General features: G+C 42.7%; 2 protein-coding genes across 2 annotated transcripts in view; one reads left to right on the forward strand and one right to left on the reverse strand.

Moving 5' to 3' along the window:
- The window catches only part of LOC115047234 (immunoglobulin lambda-1 light chain-like), a 357,726-nt gene that overhangs the window by 122,754 nt on the left and 220,030 nt on the right, over positions 1 to 14,942 (forward strand). The gene's annotated exons all lie outside the window — the stretch shown is intronic.
- The window catches only part of sdk2a (sidekick cell adhesion molecule 2a), a 34,551-nt gene continuing 23,629 nt past the window's right edge, over positions 4,021 to 14,942 (reverse strand). The window contains exons 29-44 of the mRNA XM_029509311.1: positions 14,651 to 14,852; positions 14,466 to 14,569; positions 14,117 to 14,187; positions 13,891 to 14,026; positions 13,686 to 13,742; positions 13,164 to 13,265; positions 12,966 to 13,081; positions 12,643 to 12,829; positions 11,090 to 11,227; positions 10,278 to 10,439; positions 10,036 to 10,161; positions 9,774 to 9,938; positions 9,537 to 9,677; positions 8,266 to 8,410; positions 5,787 to 5,916; positions 4,021 to 4,469 (exon numbers count right to left, since the gene is read on the reverse strand). Of these exons, the coding sequence (XP_029365171.1) occupies positions 4,065 to 4,469; positions 5,787 to 5,916; positions 8,266 to 8,410; positions 9,537 to 9,677; positions 9,774 to 9,938; positions 10,036 to 10,161; positions 10,278 to 10,439; positions 11,090 to 11,227; positions 12,643 to 12,829; positions 12,966 to 13,081; positions 13,164 to 13,265; positions 13,686 to 13,742; positions 13,891 to 14,026; positions 14,117 to 14,187; positions 14,466 to 14,569; positions 14,651 to 14,852 (2,387 nt within the window). The 3' untranslated portion in view covers positions 4,021 to 4,064. The remainder of the gene's footprint in view (positions 4,470 to 5,786; positions 5,917 to 8,265; positions 8,411 to 9,536; positions 9,678 to 9,773; positions 9,939 to 10,035; positions 10,162 to 10,277; positions 10,440 to 11,089; positions 11,228 to 12,642; positions 12,830 to 12,965; positions 13,082 to 13,163; positions 13,266 to 13,685; positions 13,743 to 13,890; positions 14,027 to 14,116; positions 14,188 to 14,465; positions 14,570 to 14,650; positions 14,853 to 14,942) is intronic.

Here is a 14,942-nt window from a genome sequence, read left to right on the forward strand (position 1 = left end):
CATTGAGGTTATTTTATAATTTAAGGAAGGATCATGTCCATCATCACATACACTCAAGAGCTACTTCCTGTCTTTGACTCCGTTCCCACTATGGTCTGTCCCACCAGTGGATGGGAGAACAGAGAATTTGACTGCAGTGGCCTCTTGTCCCAGGCTGTATAAATTCAAATATCATGTTTTTCCCATTTTCCACACCCAGAACATATCAGTTATGCTCATCAACTTTCTCCAGAAAGAAACGTGGTAATTGAAATGCATTTGAGATCTGAGAACACATTTCCAAACACTGCAATAACCTGATTACTGTAAAACCTGCATTCTCATGCTGCTGGTCAGACTGTCTTGCCGGCCCTAATCCTGATCTGCTGACTGAACATTTCCTGTGTTCAGAGCTAATTTTAGTCCTTATCACAAGAAACTGCAAATACTGCATTGTGTATCGATACAATTCTACTTGATCAGGACAAACCCAATGAGCAAACAAAAACCAACAAAATCACAACTTCTTGGATAAATTGTGGATAATTCCTTTAAAGTGATTTAGAATCTGAGTTTTATCTGAGAATTATTTTCCCCTTTCGCTCACTGACGCTCAGTTACAGGTGCTGCCGCTGGAACAATAACACAACAGTCTCCTGCTGTTTCAGCTCAGACAAGTTTGACAGTTCTGTTCAGTGGCGCATAAGGAGAGCGTGTTTGTGCAGTTGTGTGTAAGCCCGATGCATTTGAATCTCTCCAAAAGTTCCTTCTCATTTAGATCCCGATCTGTTCACAGTAATGCTGGAGCTAAAACGTTGAGGATTCTTTCCAGATTGGACATGTGAACACTTTCACTTTCTGCAACTTCCATTTTGGACTTTTGGCAAATGTGTTAAGAGTCTGGTGTTTTTCATCTCTGTGTGGCAACTGCTTTGTTGCCAGCAGAAACAGGGGGACTTGTGTGATGTGACAGTTTCTGCCTTCTGTCTCATCCTGCAGAGAAAACCTGCGGACAGCTCATTGTGACTACTATATTGTTTGTCCTACATGGTGTTATTTCACTGCAGGGGATGTCAAATAAAGACAGGCATAAATGCTAAGCCTGTAAATCATATAACAGACCGAGGACTGTGCCCTTCAACCCTCCTCCATGCAACTCAGGCTTATTTTTATGGCCAGCAGACAGACCAGGTTGGTTGAGAATGAAAAATTCACCAGGCTGTCTTGCAGAGGATTGTGTAGAGACAGAATCCAGGGCTTTGACTGCACTCACAAAACTACAACTATGATGAATAACCTTCACTTAACTGTCATGGCTGTTATGAAGATGCCTGTTCTGACTGACTACATACATACATTTTTAGTTTAACCAAAGCATTTGTTCCTTAAAACATTCAATATGCCATAACTTGCAATTTCCATTTGTGTGATTTTGTCCTATTTTGAAGACACCAGTCAAGACGAGTTAGCTATGCTGCAAATGTGCTCTGACGCTCTCTAACCCGCATAGTCAGAATTAGGACACATTTTGAATAAGTGGGTCCCATGAGGAGAGATTGACTTAACTGAAATGTAAAAAGAGATTTCGCGATGCGAAGCCATGTCTGTGTTTGTGCGTGTGTCTGTGGGTGACTCTACATGAACAGAAGATTACTCTGTGGGCCTTGCTGCAGTGAATTGGCAGAAGGTGAAAGTAGTCATGGTGGAGTTGAGTGCAAAGAATTACCATCATTTTGAGTTAGGAAATAGAATTGTTTAAAATGCCACACTGCAATATGGTATATCTATCTTAAAGATGAGTTTCAGTTTTTTTCATTGTAAAGATTCAATGTCTACCCGAGTTACACAAATTCCAGATTTAAAATTTGATCTGCCACACCATTGTAATGTGACTTGTTAAAAACAATGGGATTTGCCTAATGATAAACTATCCACATATAATGATACAGCCAATTTAGTGAATTCAACAAAACTGTTGATGTGATTTTTTTAAACTTCTTTGTTTCACAAACATTTTGAACCCCTGGTTGTCTCATCCTCCTTAAAGCCTTCCAGCCTGATCCCTCTGTTTCTTCCCCGTTTGCCTTACTTAAGATCAAAGTTTTCTGGCCTGAAATAAGTAGATTACCCATGCACCCCTCCCACCCTCCCCCAGCTTTTCAGCATGCTTGCACCGGATCAGGTTCTTCTTCAAATTCTTCCTTGTAACTCATGCTCTTATGCATCCCAATTAAGTCTCTGTTGTGGCTGAGACAATCAGGTCATTTCTGCCCTATAGGATCAAGTGCCACAGATAATCACTTTGTCCTCTAGACTATGCAAAGATTGTCTTCTTCTGACTCTCTGTGTAAAACAGTTGTATGCAGGGTCAAAGAAATCACAGCTTAATTAAACCTCTCATATATCACGCTTATAATCATAAAGTACCATATTAGTTCTAAACTATCTAGATTCAGAGGCATGAAGAAAAAGCCATTACAAAATAAAATATTTTATTTTTCGAGAGCTACCATGAATAGGTCCATAATGTTTCTTTATAATGCATACATGTTCACACTGGAAATTTGACAATTGATATTTCCGGACCAACTGTCTAAATTTGTACACTATGGGTCAAACTCCAGCAGAGCAATGTCCCTTTCAACTTTTGTATGGAACCAGCATATTCAGAGGTGTTGTAGGAACCATCTCATCACAACACATGGATATGTGTATACTGTGAACATTGGACACATTGCCAGTCATCATATCAATGCCATGTTACACTGTAACACGTTCAACACAAATCATATCACAACACAGTCATCCATGATGCATTTCATGCACAAGTGTTGTTTTTGTCTGTCCTTAAATAAAACAGACACAATTCAGCTGATTGCTCCTTCAGTCCCATAAAAAACTGAGATTGGAAAATACATTTGAGGTCTCTTACTTTGAAGGTCGGGGAGTGATCAGTTTCCTTCTTCTTCTTCTTCTTTTTTTTTTTTTCAAAATACAAGCTTTCAATTTGGCCAATATTTTGAAAAGCCTAGACCTGTATAGATCTATTTTGCTAACCTTGTTACTAATGTTCTTTTTGTATTACTAACCAAATTAAGGCAACATATTCTTGTACTTTGCTGACAGCTATTCCTATATTTATGTCTAATGCGTTTGTGATCAGATAATATCATGTTACAAAGAAGATTTGTGCTTTTGGTCCTCTTGTCATATTCAGTGAGTAACATAAAAGCAAACCGATGCACTACTGATGAAAGATGCCTAATGTTCGTATATCTACTGACATGAGTACCAGCACACAATCAACACATTCCCCAGACTACTATAAAGGTGCCACAATGCTTTAATGTGATTCATAACATTGCCACTAATGATGTTCTGAAAATGTTGAGCTTGAAGCTGATTGATATAAATATCTGGTAAACAATATAAGACAAGTACATATAGTTAACACATAATGCAGTTCCAACAATGCTTAGGCAGAGTGAGAAAATCAGGCAGCCAATGGCCCCAGTGACCATTAGCCTTGCTCTCCAAGTCAGAGTCAATTTCTCAATAATAGTTTCTTCAAACGTCACATTTTTCCATCAGTGTTGGGTTTTCCATTGTCCAGTCTCAGCAAGCCAAGAGGTCCATACTCTATATGTTTCCAAAGTGGTTCTTTTTCCATAAAGCTCTCATATGAAACAATAATACAGTGTTTTAAAACAAGGATTTCTTTTTTCAGAACCTCAGGTTCTGTCTGTTCCTTGTTGATGTGGTTGAGCCTTCAAATAAATGAACTCAAGCAACGCATACAAACTTTCAAATGATTGTCTTTTCATGATATACATATCACATGGACTAACCAACCATACGTGCTACACACAGTCATACACACAATCACTCTTCACAGAGGAGAAAGCGCTATTCAAGATGCCTGCAATGCTTAATACAGAGCGACGACTCTGTCAGTGAGACAGAGTCAAAAGACCAAAAAAAAATAAAATAAAATAAAAAAAGGAGCAAAATACAAATAAACCAACAACAATAAAATCAAAAACTCATCCTCGGGGTCCTGTTGTTATCGGAAGGAGAGCTATGTGTCAAACAAAAGAGGAGAAGCCCGCGGTAGGTGCTTGAGCGGCACAGCCCAGACTGCTGGGGGGCCGGTAGAGGGTGCCATGCTGGCTGGGAGGTTCGGAGGACAGCAGGGAGGGGGTGGGAGTCCGGCTTCCCTTAGGCCTGAACAAGGTCCCCTGGCCCTGCGGCTGTGGGGATGGGGCGCTCTGGGGGAGGAGAGGGGGCAGAGGGGGCACGGGTGGTGGGTGTGGCCTCGACTCCTGTTCCACCAGTGGCTCGGGCTGCGAGTAGCCGTACGCCGGTGGACGAGAGACGCCCTTCTGCTGCCGCCGCCAGGAGTTATAGTAGGTGGGGTCACTGATGTAGTGGTTGACGAAGGAGTGGGTCTTCTGTCGGCTCTGATCCATCTCATATTCGCTGTCGCTGCCCTGCAAGTCAGCACGGGAACAGAAATGTAAAAAGAAAAAAGAAAAATTCTGCATTGTGAGAAACAAAAGGCCACAGAGAATAACAACTATGTTTAGATGCTCTCAAATCAAGACTAACTCTATTGCTGCATCCTTACTGACGAATCCCACAATACCGAGTCATAACACAGCAGGGAATAGCTACTGAGAGACTGGAAATCTACTAATCTATGTGCAGTTCTATGGTGCAGACAATCACTTTTTTCAATCACGGATAGAAGCTCACCCAAAACTTTGTGGAGCACAGCTGTGATAAGTGTACACAAGAGAGTCCTAGAATTGGACAGAGATAATGTTTACAGAATGATTTAGCTTTTCTTTTTTGTTGTAATATGAAGTTACAAATGCTTGTGAGGGTGAATCCTGTCGTTGTTCCAGCACATTGTACGGGCGGAAAAACATAAGTGGTTGAAAAGAAAGCGAGTAAATGACTCTCATGGAAAACATTGCACACTTGGCACTTTCACGTGCATGGCAAGGGCCTGCCCATCTAGTGCCCTATTGAGACACTAGCTTAACAGATGTTGAAGCACCATTTATTTGCACAAGTGGCGTGTAAACAGTGGGAGGGCTACACAGAGGATAAGAATAACACCAGTTTGTGTCTCCCGGGAAAACCGTGTTTGTTCGAACCAGATTGAACAATGTTTTGACTGTGCAGGTACCAGAAAAATTGGCCATAGAGACCTTCAACAACTGTGGGAAGACAGATGTTAAGAAAGTGCTGCAGTCAGCTTCTTTGCCGCACATATGCATCATCCCTCATCACTTCTACCCTCCCCATCTCTTCGCTGGACCTCCCTGATCATCGCGTTAAACCCAGCAGGTCAGATTGACATGACATTTCCTGTTTGAGGAAAATTAATTAGCTGTAAAGATATTCCATGACAAATGAGACATGAGAAGCAGCCCCATACTTCCTTCCCATGGGAGAAATCGACATTTGAACGTAGGTTAGATGTCAGCCATGACTTGTCTGTGCTAAAAAGAGGATAAGTGGTGATCCACTTGAGGCAGAATGTCTTGTCAACGTGACTAATTTATCATTAGAAATACTGATTCATAATGAGACAGCTATCTAGTTTTTTGCATCTAGAGAAGCCGACATTATGGCAGAAAAAAGTGATAAAACCCACAAATATCTGACGATGACTGCGGAACTATTTTTGAATTTAGAAAGTCTACCAACATGCCCTGAAAAGAATTTGACCTTTGCCAAATTTAATCAGTTGACTTTTAGTTCGAGGACGTGAAGTGTAGGTCTTGATCGCTGGTTACCTGGGAGTCAGATATCTCAGAGGGTTTCTCAGTCAGACTGCTGCTTTCTGCCGGGATCAGGTCATTATATTTACTGCTGACATCCTCGTCTGAGTAGTGGAGACTTCCAGGACTGGGTCTTGGTGGGGACCTGGACAGATGGAGAGAATACATATATATGTATAAGGGAGACTGAACAGGGCCATAAAGATTCACACACACACATACACAAAACACAAGTGAGGAGAAAAAAATTTTATTTGATTGTCATATTCCTCTTTTGGGAATCTCAGGAGCTCTCTCTTCTCTGAGAACATTTTTTGAATAAACATTAAAAGCTCTGTGACTGCCAGCTGAATGAACAGTCACGAAAGTGAAGGAGCTTCATCATATCATCCCAGGCGGGGGGGCATGCAGAGACTCAGTGCAAATTCACTGATGAAAATGATACCTTACTTCAGACAATCAGCCACTAATACACAAAGCAGGGAAGAGATTATACTAGTTTTTACTCTTTTTCCATTTCCTGCAGAAGTTTGCCAAGAGTCTGCGGGGAGTATCGGCGGGGGGGGGAGTTCCGCATGAGTTCAACTCACTTTGTAGGTTTTGAAATGCAAAAAAAGGATTCTGTGTATGAGCATCATCATGACAGCCTTCAGTGTTGTGATTACAGGAGAAAGACTGTACATATATAGCCAGTCATAGCTTTAGATGTCCTGCAGAAAAGCTGTATAACTAAGCACAGCCCCTATCTCAGAAAAGTAATATGAAGTTCTTTTATGAGCGCAGGTCAAATAAATGGACCCCTAGTTTCTTTTCGCTCAAGTCATTAAACCGCTGAAATAAAGCAGAGAGAAAACACTGTAGGCAATTATTACTTCTGCAGTAATGACAACTGTTGTATTCAAGGTCTGTTGAGACTGAATGGGACGGTTAGTCCAAAGGCTAAAACTTCACCACTACCTTGATGCCACTGAGTTCAGTACATAACTCATACAATCATTAAACTAACAGATCAGTTCACTCAGTTGATTAAAAAAAAAAAGAAGAATCACATGAACTGGGAATGGCATGAAAATAAATGCTTAAATGATCTGAAATGGAAAATGTGTGTGGGGGCAGAGGAGACAAGCATAAAACTCTGTGATGTCAAGTGCAATACTAACGCATAAAGTAGACAACCTTGACGACCTCTGAAGCAGAAATTAATATGTGCTGAGATGTATGCAGGCGCTTAATCACTGAGAATGCCAAGAACTGGAAGCTTAGAAGACACAACATGACAATGGCCATGAAAGGATTGACACAACAAAGGGACATCTCCTTTTGGGTTAAAGGGAATGACATGAAGTGGTAGACTGTGAGGAAAAAAATAAAACAAAATCTACTTAGAATTCAAACAAGGTTAAATCACACATTAAAAAGACAGAGCCATGTGAGCACAGGGAGGGGAGATGGATCCTGCTACCTAAAATACTCAACACAAAAGGCAGCCAGCGGGCTTTGAATTATTTAGAAGCACTGTATATTATTTTTTTCTCCTTGCCTTATCAGTCTAATTTATCCCTCTCTCCCTCACTCTTTCAAATATCCCACAGGGAGCCCTCCCACTCGTCCTCCTTAGTCCACAGATCATTAGCAAAGAGTACAAAATCAAATTGGAGCCCTTCAAAGAGAGGGAGGATCTCAGAGCCCTTTGATCCTCTTCTCGGCCGCCTTGGTCAATGAGAAAACTGCACAGATTCCCTTGCCCTTAATGGACCCCTTCTAGCATATTCAACTCTAATGTGCACATGAGTTATTTTTTCTTTCACTGTGACAAGAAGCAGACTCTGAACCCTCATCCTCCCCAACGCAAACTCCGTCTGACCAGTCACCAAATGTGCGACCGATACCTCTCCATTCCCATTATCTTATCTAATGTTTGTATAAATATAACCAAAGAGCCGTCGAGCCAAAGTCCAGCTGATGGATGGAAAGATGTGCTCCCGCACTGACAGTATTGTATTTTATGTTCAGATAACACACAGCACTGAACTTAGGAGAAACTCTGGGCTCAAGGCCAAAGGAAGATGGCCGGCTTTGACCCATAAGCACCCTTTGTCTGGAGTGGTGATGGACAGACAAAGAGCCCATGCAGAAGCTCATGAATGCTAATTAGTTAGCATTGTGATGTGTCCTTATGTAAATTGTTGCCATGTACAAACATTGAATATTAACGAGGGAAATGGAGGAGCTGAGCTCCTCGAGCTCTGACATAGTCTCTCAAGAATGACAGAGTATTGTGTGGGAAGAGGGGGGCACACAACAGTGAATTATTAATCCCTGTCTGTCTCATAAGTAACCCATTCCACTGGAAGATGAAACAAAGACCAAAACTCAGTTTACAATATTTTTATGAAGAGGAATTCATTGCCTGTAAGAAAAGAATCCAACGATCAGATGTGTTTGTGAGTGTATGACGGATGGCTTTCTTGGGCCCACAGTGATTTTCACTGACCGTGTGTAGATGCCGTTCTTGCGGCAGAAGGAGTTCTTCACGGAGAGGCGCCTGTTGTTCAGCTCCAAGGCTGGGAAGCGCCCCTCATCCAAGCGCACCATCTCTCCGTGGGTCAGAGGCAGCGCTGTGCAGTTGGAGTGGTTGCCTGGACAGGGGTATGAGGACGACACTGTGTGGGTCGTGGAATAAAATAAGTGATTTGTGATCTTCAGTCAATTCTATTCAGTGCACACTATTAGTTGGAAATAACATAGTAAAACTTGAGACTGAGCTCCTTTTCTCAAAAAAAAAAAAAAAAAAAAAAAAAGAAAATTTTTTTTTTCTTGGCAACCGGAAAAGACATGTTATTGTTATCAAGATGACTTCATCTGTCAGGAACATCATTGTCAGTCAGTAAAGCCTCACTGTCCAGTGTCGGACTCTGGTAAAACAAACAGTCACCAGCTGGACAGTCCAGCTTCAGGGCTAGGAAAACTGAGGAGGGGGTGAGAGGGGCTAAGAAGCCCTCTTTGTATCCCAAACAAACAGTTCTTGTCTGAAATGGCCAAGCTGAGTCATGTTTACTGACCCTGGCATCATGCTAAATGCTGACTAAGCTTAAAAGCTTTATGAAGGCTTGACTTGAAAACTTCACTCTTGCATTGAATCTCCCGCCTGCTCTTCACAAGCAGCTACTCTACTATTGGGTTGCCAGACCCTAAAGGTGAGAAAAATTGCCATTGGGGACCTATGATGTGATTAGCTGCCAAACAACCACAATGTATTAACAACCAGTCCACTAATGTTGATTAACTCCCCCTGCCGTATGCTTTTAGGATTAAAGATAGAAACCTTGATGAAAAGTTTCCAACAGTAGTAATGCCACCTGGGATAATTCACAATCAGGAAAATTGGCTTCCTGATATAGTGGTGTTAGAGCCACGAACACTGTAGTCATATAATTACTCTTAGCCTGACTAATGACTTGAGCATTAAACCACTGCCCAGCCATTTTTTCTAGCATTGATCCGTGGCGCAGTTAAACATGAACAATAATGTTTATTCATCTGCCCATTTCAGCTGTTTCACTGGTAACCCGTCAGCCAAACAATGTAAGGGAATATAGGTAATTTCTCTAATTGTAGGAGCCTTTAAGGTTCTCTTTTAAACAGACTTCAGATGTGCAGTCAATAAGATGCAATTCTCAGCAGAGCTGTCCAACTGGAAGACTAATTCCAGTTGGACCAATAGCTTAAGTTGCAGAAACAGAAATGCTTGCACTAGCTTCCTACCTGAATCTGCTTTTTTGGTGTATTTTTTACTCTGGCCTCGGATGATGAGGATAAAAACAAGCAGGAGGATGAAGATGAGGCCCACCAAAGCAATCACGACAAGAAACCACCACTCTTCGTAGAATGGTGAAACCTTCTGGGCTGAAAACATCCCAAAGAAGAAGAAGAATGAATCACCGCGAAATAAAACGTGTATTAGAAGTTTCACAGATTTTTTTCATTAATGCTTCATTTTACCTGATATAGATGGGGAGGGGGCGCTAGGTGACCCATAGCCATAGTCATTGACTGCAATTACTCTAAAGTCATAGGTCACCCCTTCTCGAAGCATGTCCAGGTTAAGTGTATAGGATGTGACTTCTTTAGGAATATCTTTGATGAGAATATCCCACAATCCTTCATCTAAGGAGAAGATGAGAAAAGGTTTTCAATAGTAATTGGGATCAGCTGGATTCATCATGAAGAACAGGCTTGCGAGACTTGTGTTTATGTGACTCACCAGATGGTCTGGCTTCAATGACGTATCGCGTGATAGGCGCACGACCTTGATCCCCGCTTGTCCAGTGCAGCGTTAAGGCCGTGCCATAGCGAGAAATAAAAGGTTCGCCGGGTGGGCCTGGAGCTCCTTGAGGGACATAAAAAACTGATATTCAGAAAAAACATTCTGGCATTCTCTCATGGAGGCACTTAAAAAGATTCAATTAGTGACATAAGTACTTTAGAACATTAGAACAAAAGCACCTTCTCCGGGTCCAGTGGTGATGTTGGCCTCCACCTCAGGGCCATAAGTGAGCGTTTTAGCGCGGATACGGAAGTTGTAGGTGACGCCGTCGGCTAGGTCTTTGATCTTCATCCACAAGGGAGTGCTGCCCTTCACATCTACTGTCACTATCTTACTGACACCTGGAGTGCGAGGAGAGGAGTCTGTACAGGAAACACTAAGACTCTAGATGCTGCTTTCTACAAGCCACAAAAAGCCAAGCTTTGTTCATTTCAACACAGATGCAGTAGACAACTTCACAGTTACGAAGAGTTAGATGACCGGACACACAGATTTTGCATTATCAAACAAAAAAAGGTTCTATTAATCTTGCAGCAGCTATTCACCCAAGGAAAGACACCAGGACACACTTTATTATAGACCAGCTGACATTCCCTGTCTTTGCTACTCTGTTCAGCTCTGCTCAGTGTCCATTAGTGGATAGTCTGGGAACCAGAGCAGCATCAGCTCAGCATTCCACCTCTGCTCCCAATTATTTGACAATCTGGTCTAAGCAAGTTACACTTAGCCAGCTATTAGCCATGTTTCTCTAATCGAGAGAGGAAGCTGTGCAAAGTCTCACCAGAGCTTTCCAATATATCTTACCAGTCACACCGTATATGCTATACTGTGGGGCCTATACTCATCTGTAACAGATTAGAGCACAAGCTGAAGCAGTGTGGGTTAAAAACATGGTAAAGGCCTTGAGGTTGTAAATCATTGACTGACAACGCCAGCTGTGGAATGTCAAGACATGGCATAGTTATGAGGCTCCAGGCAGGAGAGTTCTCACCATCGACTGGAGTGCACGGCTCGTAAACCAGGCGGTAGCCCTCGATGATGCCGTTGGCCTGCTTGGGCTCTCCCCAGGACACATTGACAGAGGTGGTGGTCAACTCGCTGAAGTGGATGTAGTTCGGAGCACTGGGCGCTTTTGTGAAGAGAAAGGTGAAGAGGCCATGAGAGCTGGCTCTCTTCATGGCGCTGAGACAAACCACTACATATCCACAGCATACTCAGGTACACAAACCAGGATATGCAATCCTTGAGTAAAGACATTTATTGGCAATTGTTTACTGAAAGCAGTTTGAGGTTCAGCAATATTTAGATTTCTTGTGTTTCTGCTTCTTTAGACATCAAATTTTTCAAAATTCACAAAAGCAATTTAGCGCATTTTCGATGTGTTGTATTGGCTACATGCAAGTGCACTCCCAGTGATTTACTTCATATTCTTTAGCCATTTGGGTAGATTACACTGTCAAAAGCAAAGTGAAGTCCAAGAGCGTTGCTCATACTTACAGGAGAAAAATTATTTTGACATATTCATAAAAATCACGTTATTCTGGATGACAGGAACTAGCTGCAGTTAAGGGTGAAAGGCTTTTCCTTATTCATTGTTCATTAACAGAAAATGAACAATAAAATCTTTGGTGCACGCTCGGCAGCTTCAACGGCCTGCAGTTGAAATTAATGCGGCAAAAATACCAATACCAATACCAAAACAAACCCAGTATGACTGACCAAATGAGTCACTAAAAAGCAAACTCAAGGTACACAGGAGAGTGCGCAAAATCAAAATGTGACCTTGAACAAGAGCTGTGAGAATTCTGCCTACTGACCCAACCCAGATCCAGATAAGTGTCAGGATTTAGCTGCAATTCTGCATAAATATCACAAAAGCTTTTGCTGGCTCATTTCCCAGTACCCCATGGTGCAGAGAGCCAAAATTCCTGCTTGTGTTTTTTTTTTTTTTTTTTTTTTTAAACTTGCCAGCACTTTGTACCCCTCGCCAATGTCACAGCCTTCAAGGGGGTGGAAAAGACGAGAGAAATTTAAACTGTAAACCATTTTTGTGCTGAAACCGCAGAGGAGGGACTCTCTTTCGCTAGTAAACACAGGCATCTTTGTGCAGTTGCGGCCAAAAATCTAATCTACATGTGTCCCTCGCACTCTGTATTCATCGCTCCTCCGCTGTCACTGGGCTTCCACCCCCGCGGCTGGCCCGGCGAGGGGGGCAAGAAAACGCTGATCTCTGTTATATCTCACAGGACAAAACAGTTGCGTGATAATGTTCTACTCCTTTGTGAACCTTATTGAGGGGCATCTTTTGATACATAAAGGCAGCCTTACCTAGAGACACAGCTCAACAAGTGCTTAAACAAAGTGCTTTAATAAGGAGAAGTGTAACTTTAGAGATGACAGAAAGAGAAAGAGGAAGGGCGGAGAGGTAGATAAGTCAATTATGATTTTGGCAGATGGTTTGCGCTGAAAGATAAATACCACTGGTCTTCTTAATGATAACTCTAATCTCTCTCTCTCTCCACATCTGGATACAGTCTAACTCACCTGCTTGCTGAGTGCGCCCTCTTGTGGGCAGGGAGCGCGGCCCATCCCCTGCAGCGTTGAAGGCCGCCACACTAATCATATAGGTGGTGTAGCCAGTCAGGTTTTTAAGCTTCACCCCGAGCTCTGGCAGGAACAGCGTACGCAGGCGTTCTGTTTCATTCTGGAGCTGAAACTCCCAGAAATAGATCTACAGACAGAAAAACAGAGTTTATGATATGGAACGTATTATATATTTTTTTCACCCATTGAAAACATAAAATATAAAAAGAAAATGGAAGTTTAATTGGTCTGCGGTGACACAAAATATGAAGTATAACAGATACCTTATAACCTTGTATATCCCCATTCTGTGCATCTAGAGGTGGAGGGTCCCATGTGACATCCAGCTGTGTGGCTGTTGAGGACTGGACCACCACATTTTGTGGTGGAGCTGTTGGGACTAGAATGGGGGCAGAGCATAAATGACAACTTTTTATATGTCCCACTAAGTTTGAAATTACACGGTGCAAGCAGAAACATACCCGCCTCGCCAACAAACACCTCCTGCGGTGCACTGCTAGGACCCTCACCCACAGCGTTGTACACGCTGAGACGGATCTCGTAGCGTTTGTGTTTACTCAAATCTGCGAGGAGAGAACCCATAACAGCGTTACAGCACAACAGCGAAGATAAAAAGACCAAGAAGCAGTTATTCCAGGGAAGCACAAAGTCATTCTGATGCCCCCTGGCTAGACAACATCCCAAAATGAACAGAAAAGCAGAAGTGGAAACGTGAGTCAAACTGATAAAAAGATGAAGCTGTTATGGGGAGAAGGGGAAGGTTTGTCAGTGATTACAATGAAAGAAAACACACTAAAATAAAGTCAGGGCAGCTTGGTGAGATTAAAGTGATATGTAGATCCTAGGGAATCAGCAGCTGAGTGGAAGGACAGTGCAACAAACACTTGCTCTAAATAATTACACCAAAAGAAAGGTTTGTGGAGGGAAAATAGATGATATTCAAACAGATGAAGTAGAGGCACGAATGGAAATGTCAAACTTACTATCTAGTTCATACTGGGTGAGAGAAGATTCACTCAAGTTCCTGACACTGTAAGGAGCTGGAATTTGGATAGAAGATGAGAAAGGTATGTTATTTTGCAAAACTCTTAATAAAAGCATCAAATGCTTGGATTTGAAAATAAGACCAAGTCAAAGTTGCATCACTTTCTCCATATAACCCAATGTGCTGCTGAAAGTAAAACTTACCAGTGAGATCGGCCCAGTTGACAGAGGCGCTATTAACTGTGCGGACAGTGAAACTGCGAAGCCGGTCGTAGTGTAACTCACGGTACCTGACCCTGAACCCTAATAAGACTCCGTTGATGTGATCCTCTGAGGGAGGCTACAAAGAGGAGATCAATATTTAACAACCATTCGGTGCAATCAACAGCTCTGCCCAATAAATTCAGTGGCGAATAATTCAACAGCGTACCTGCCAACGGACCAAAACAGACGTGGTGGTGTGAGGTGTAACGGACAGAATGGTCGGGGCTTTGTCTGGGGCTGGAGGACATAAGCAAAAAAAACCAAGATATCTGGTGTTAACAGACCAACACAGCTGTGGCGACTAACCTAAAATTCAAAAATTCTGGTGGGGAACACCTGGAGAGTAAACACACGCTCTATTGATGTTAAATGTTTACAGTGAAAATCCAAAGACAAAACACGCATGTAAAGGCGTGTACATACAACCACATAAAAGGGGCTCTAACACAAATCCAGAGAATCAACAGATAATCACGCCTCTGTGTACGGGGGCACATTTGGCCAGACGGTCTTACCGTCCTGTAGCGTGGTGATGGCCTCGCTCTCTTGACTGTACTCGCTGTCGCCGATGTCATTGGTGGCCTTGACGCGGAACTGGTAGGAGGTGAACGGTTTTAACCTTTCAAAGAGAGAAGGAGAGTGCGATGTGTACAAAGTCAACACCACAAACCGCTGCTGTCGCCGAGACATTGGTATTTACCGATCCATTATGTAGGAGTGCATCTCGTGGCTGACGGACGCAGAGTGGACAGTCCAGTTGCTGTCCGGGAGCTCTCTGTACTGGACCGTATAGTAACGAACCGGGGAAAGGCCGTCACTGCCCGGTTCCCATGACAACAGCACTCTCCGGGCCTGAACTTCCTCTTGAGGCACGACAGGACGGCTCGTGGGTTGGGGTCGAGCTGAAAGGCAGACACACACGCGCTCAGTCTCTCTCAGGCTTAATATTTAGAGTTGTCTGGTTTAAATAATACATTTTAGCTGCGGTATTT

This window comes from Echeneis naucrates, chromosome 8 (genome assembly GCF_900963305.1).
Source record: "Echeneis naucrates chromosome 8, fEcheNa1.1, whole genome shotgun sequence".
In the NCBI taxonomy this organism is placed as follows: Eukaryota; Metazoa; Chordata; class Actinopteri; order Carangiformes; family Echeneidae; genus Echeneis; species Echeneis naucrates.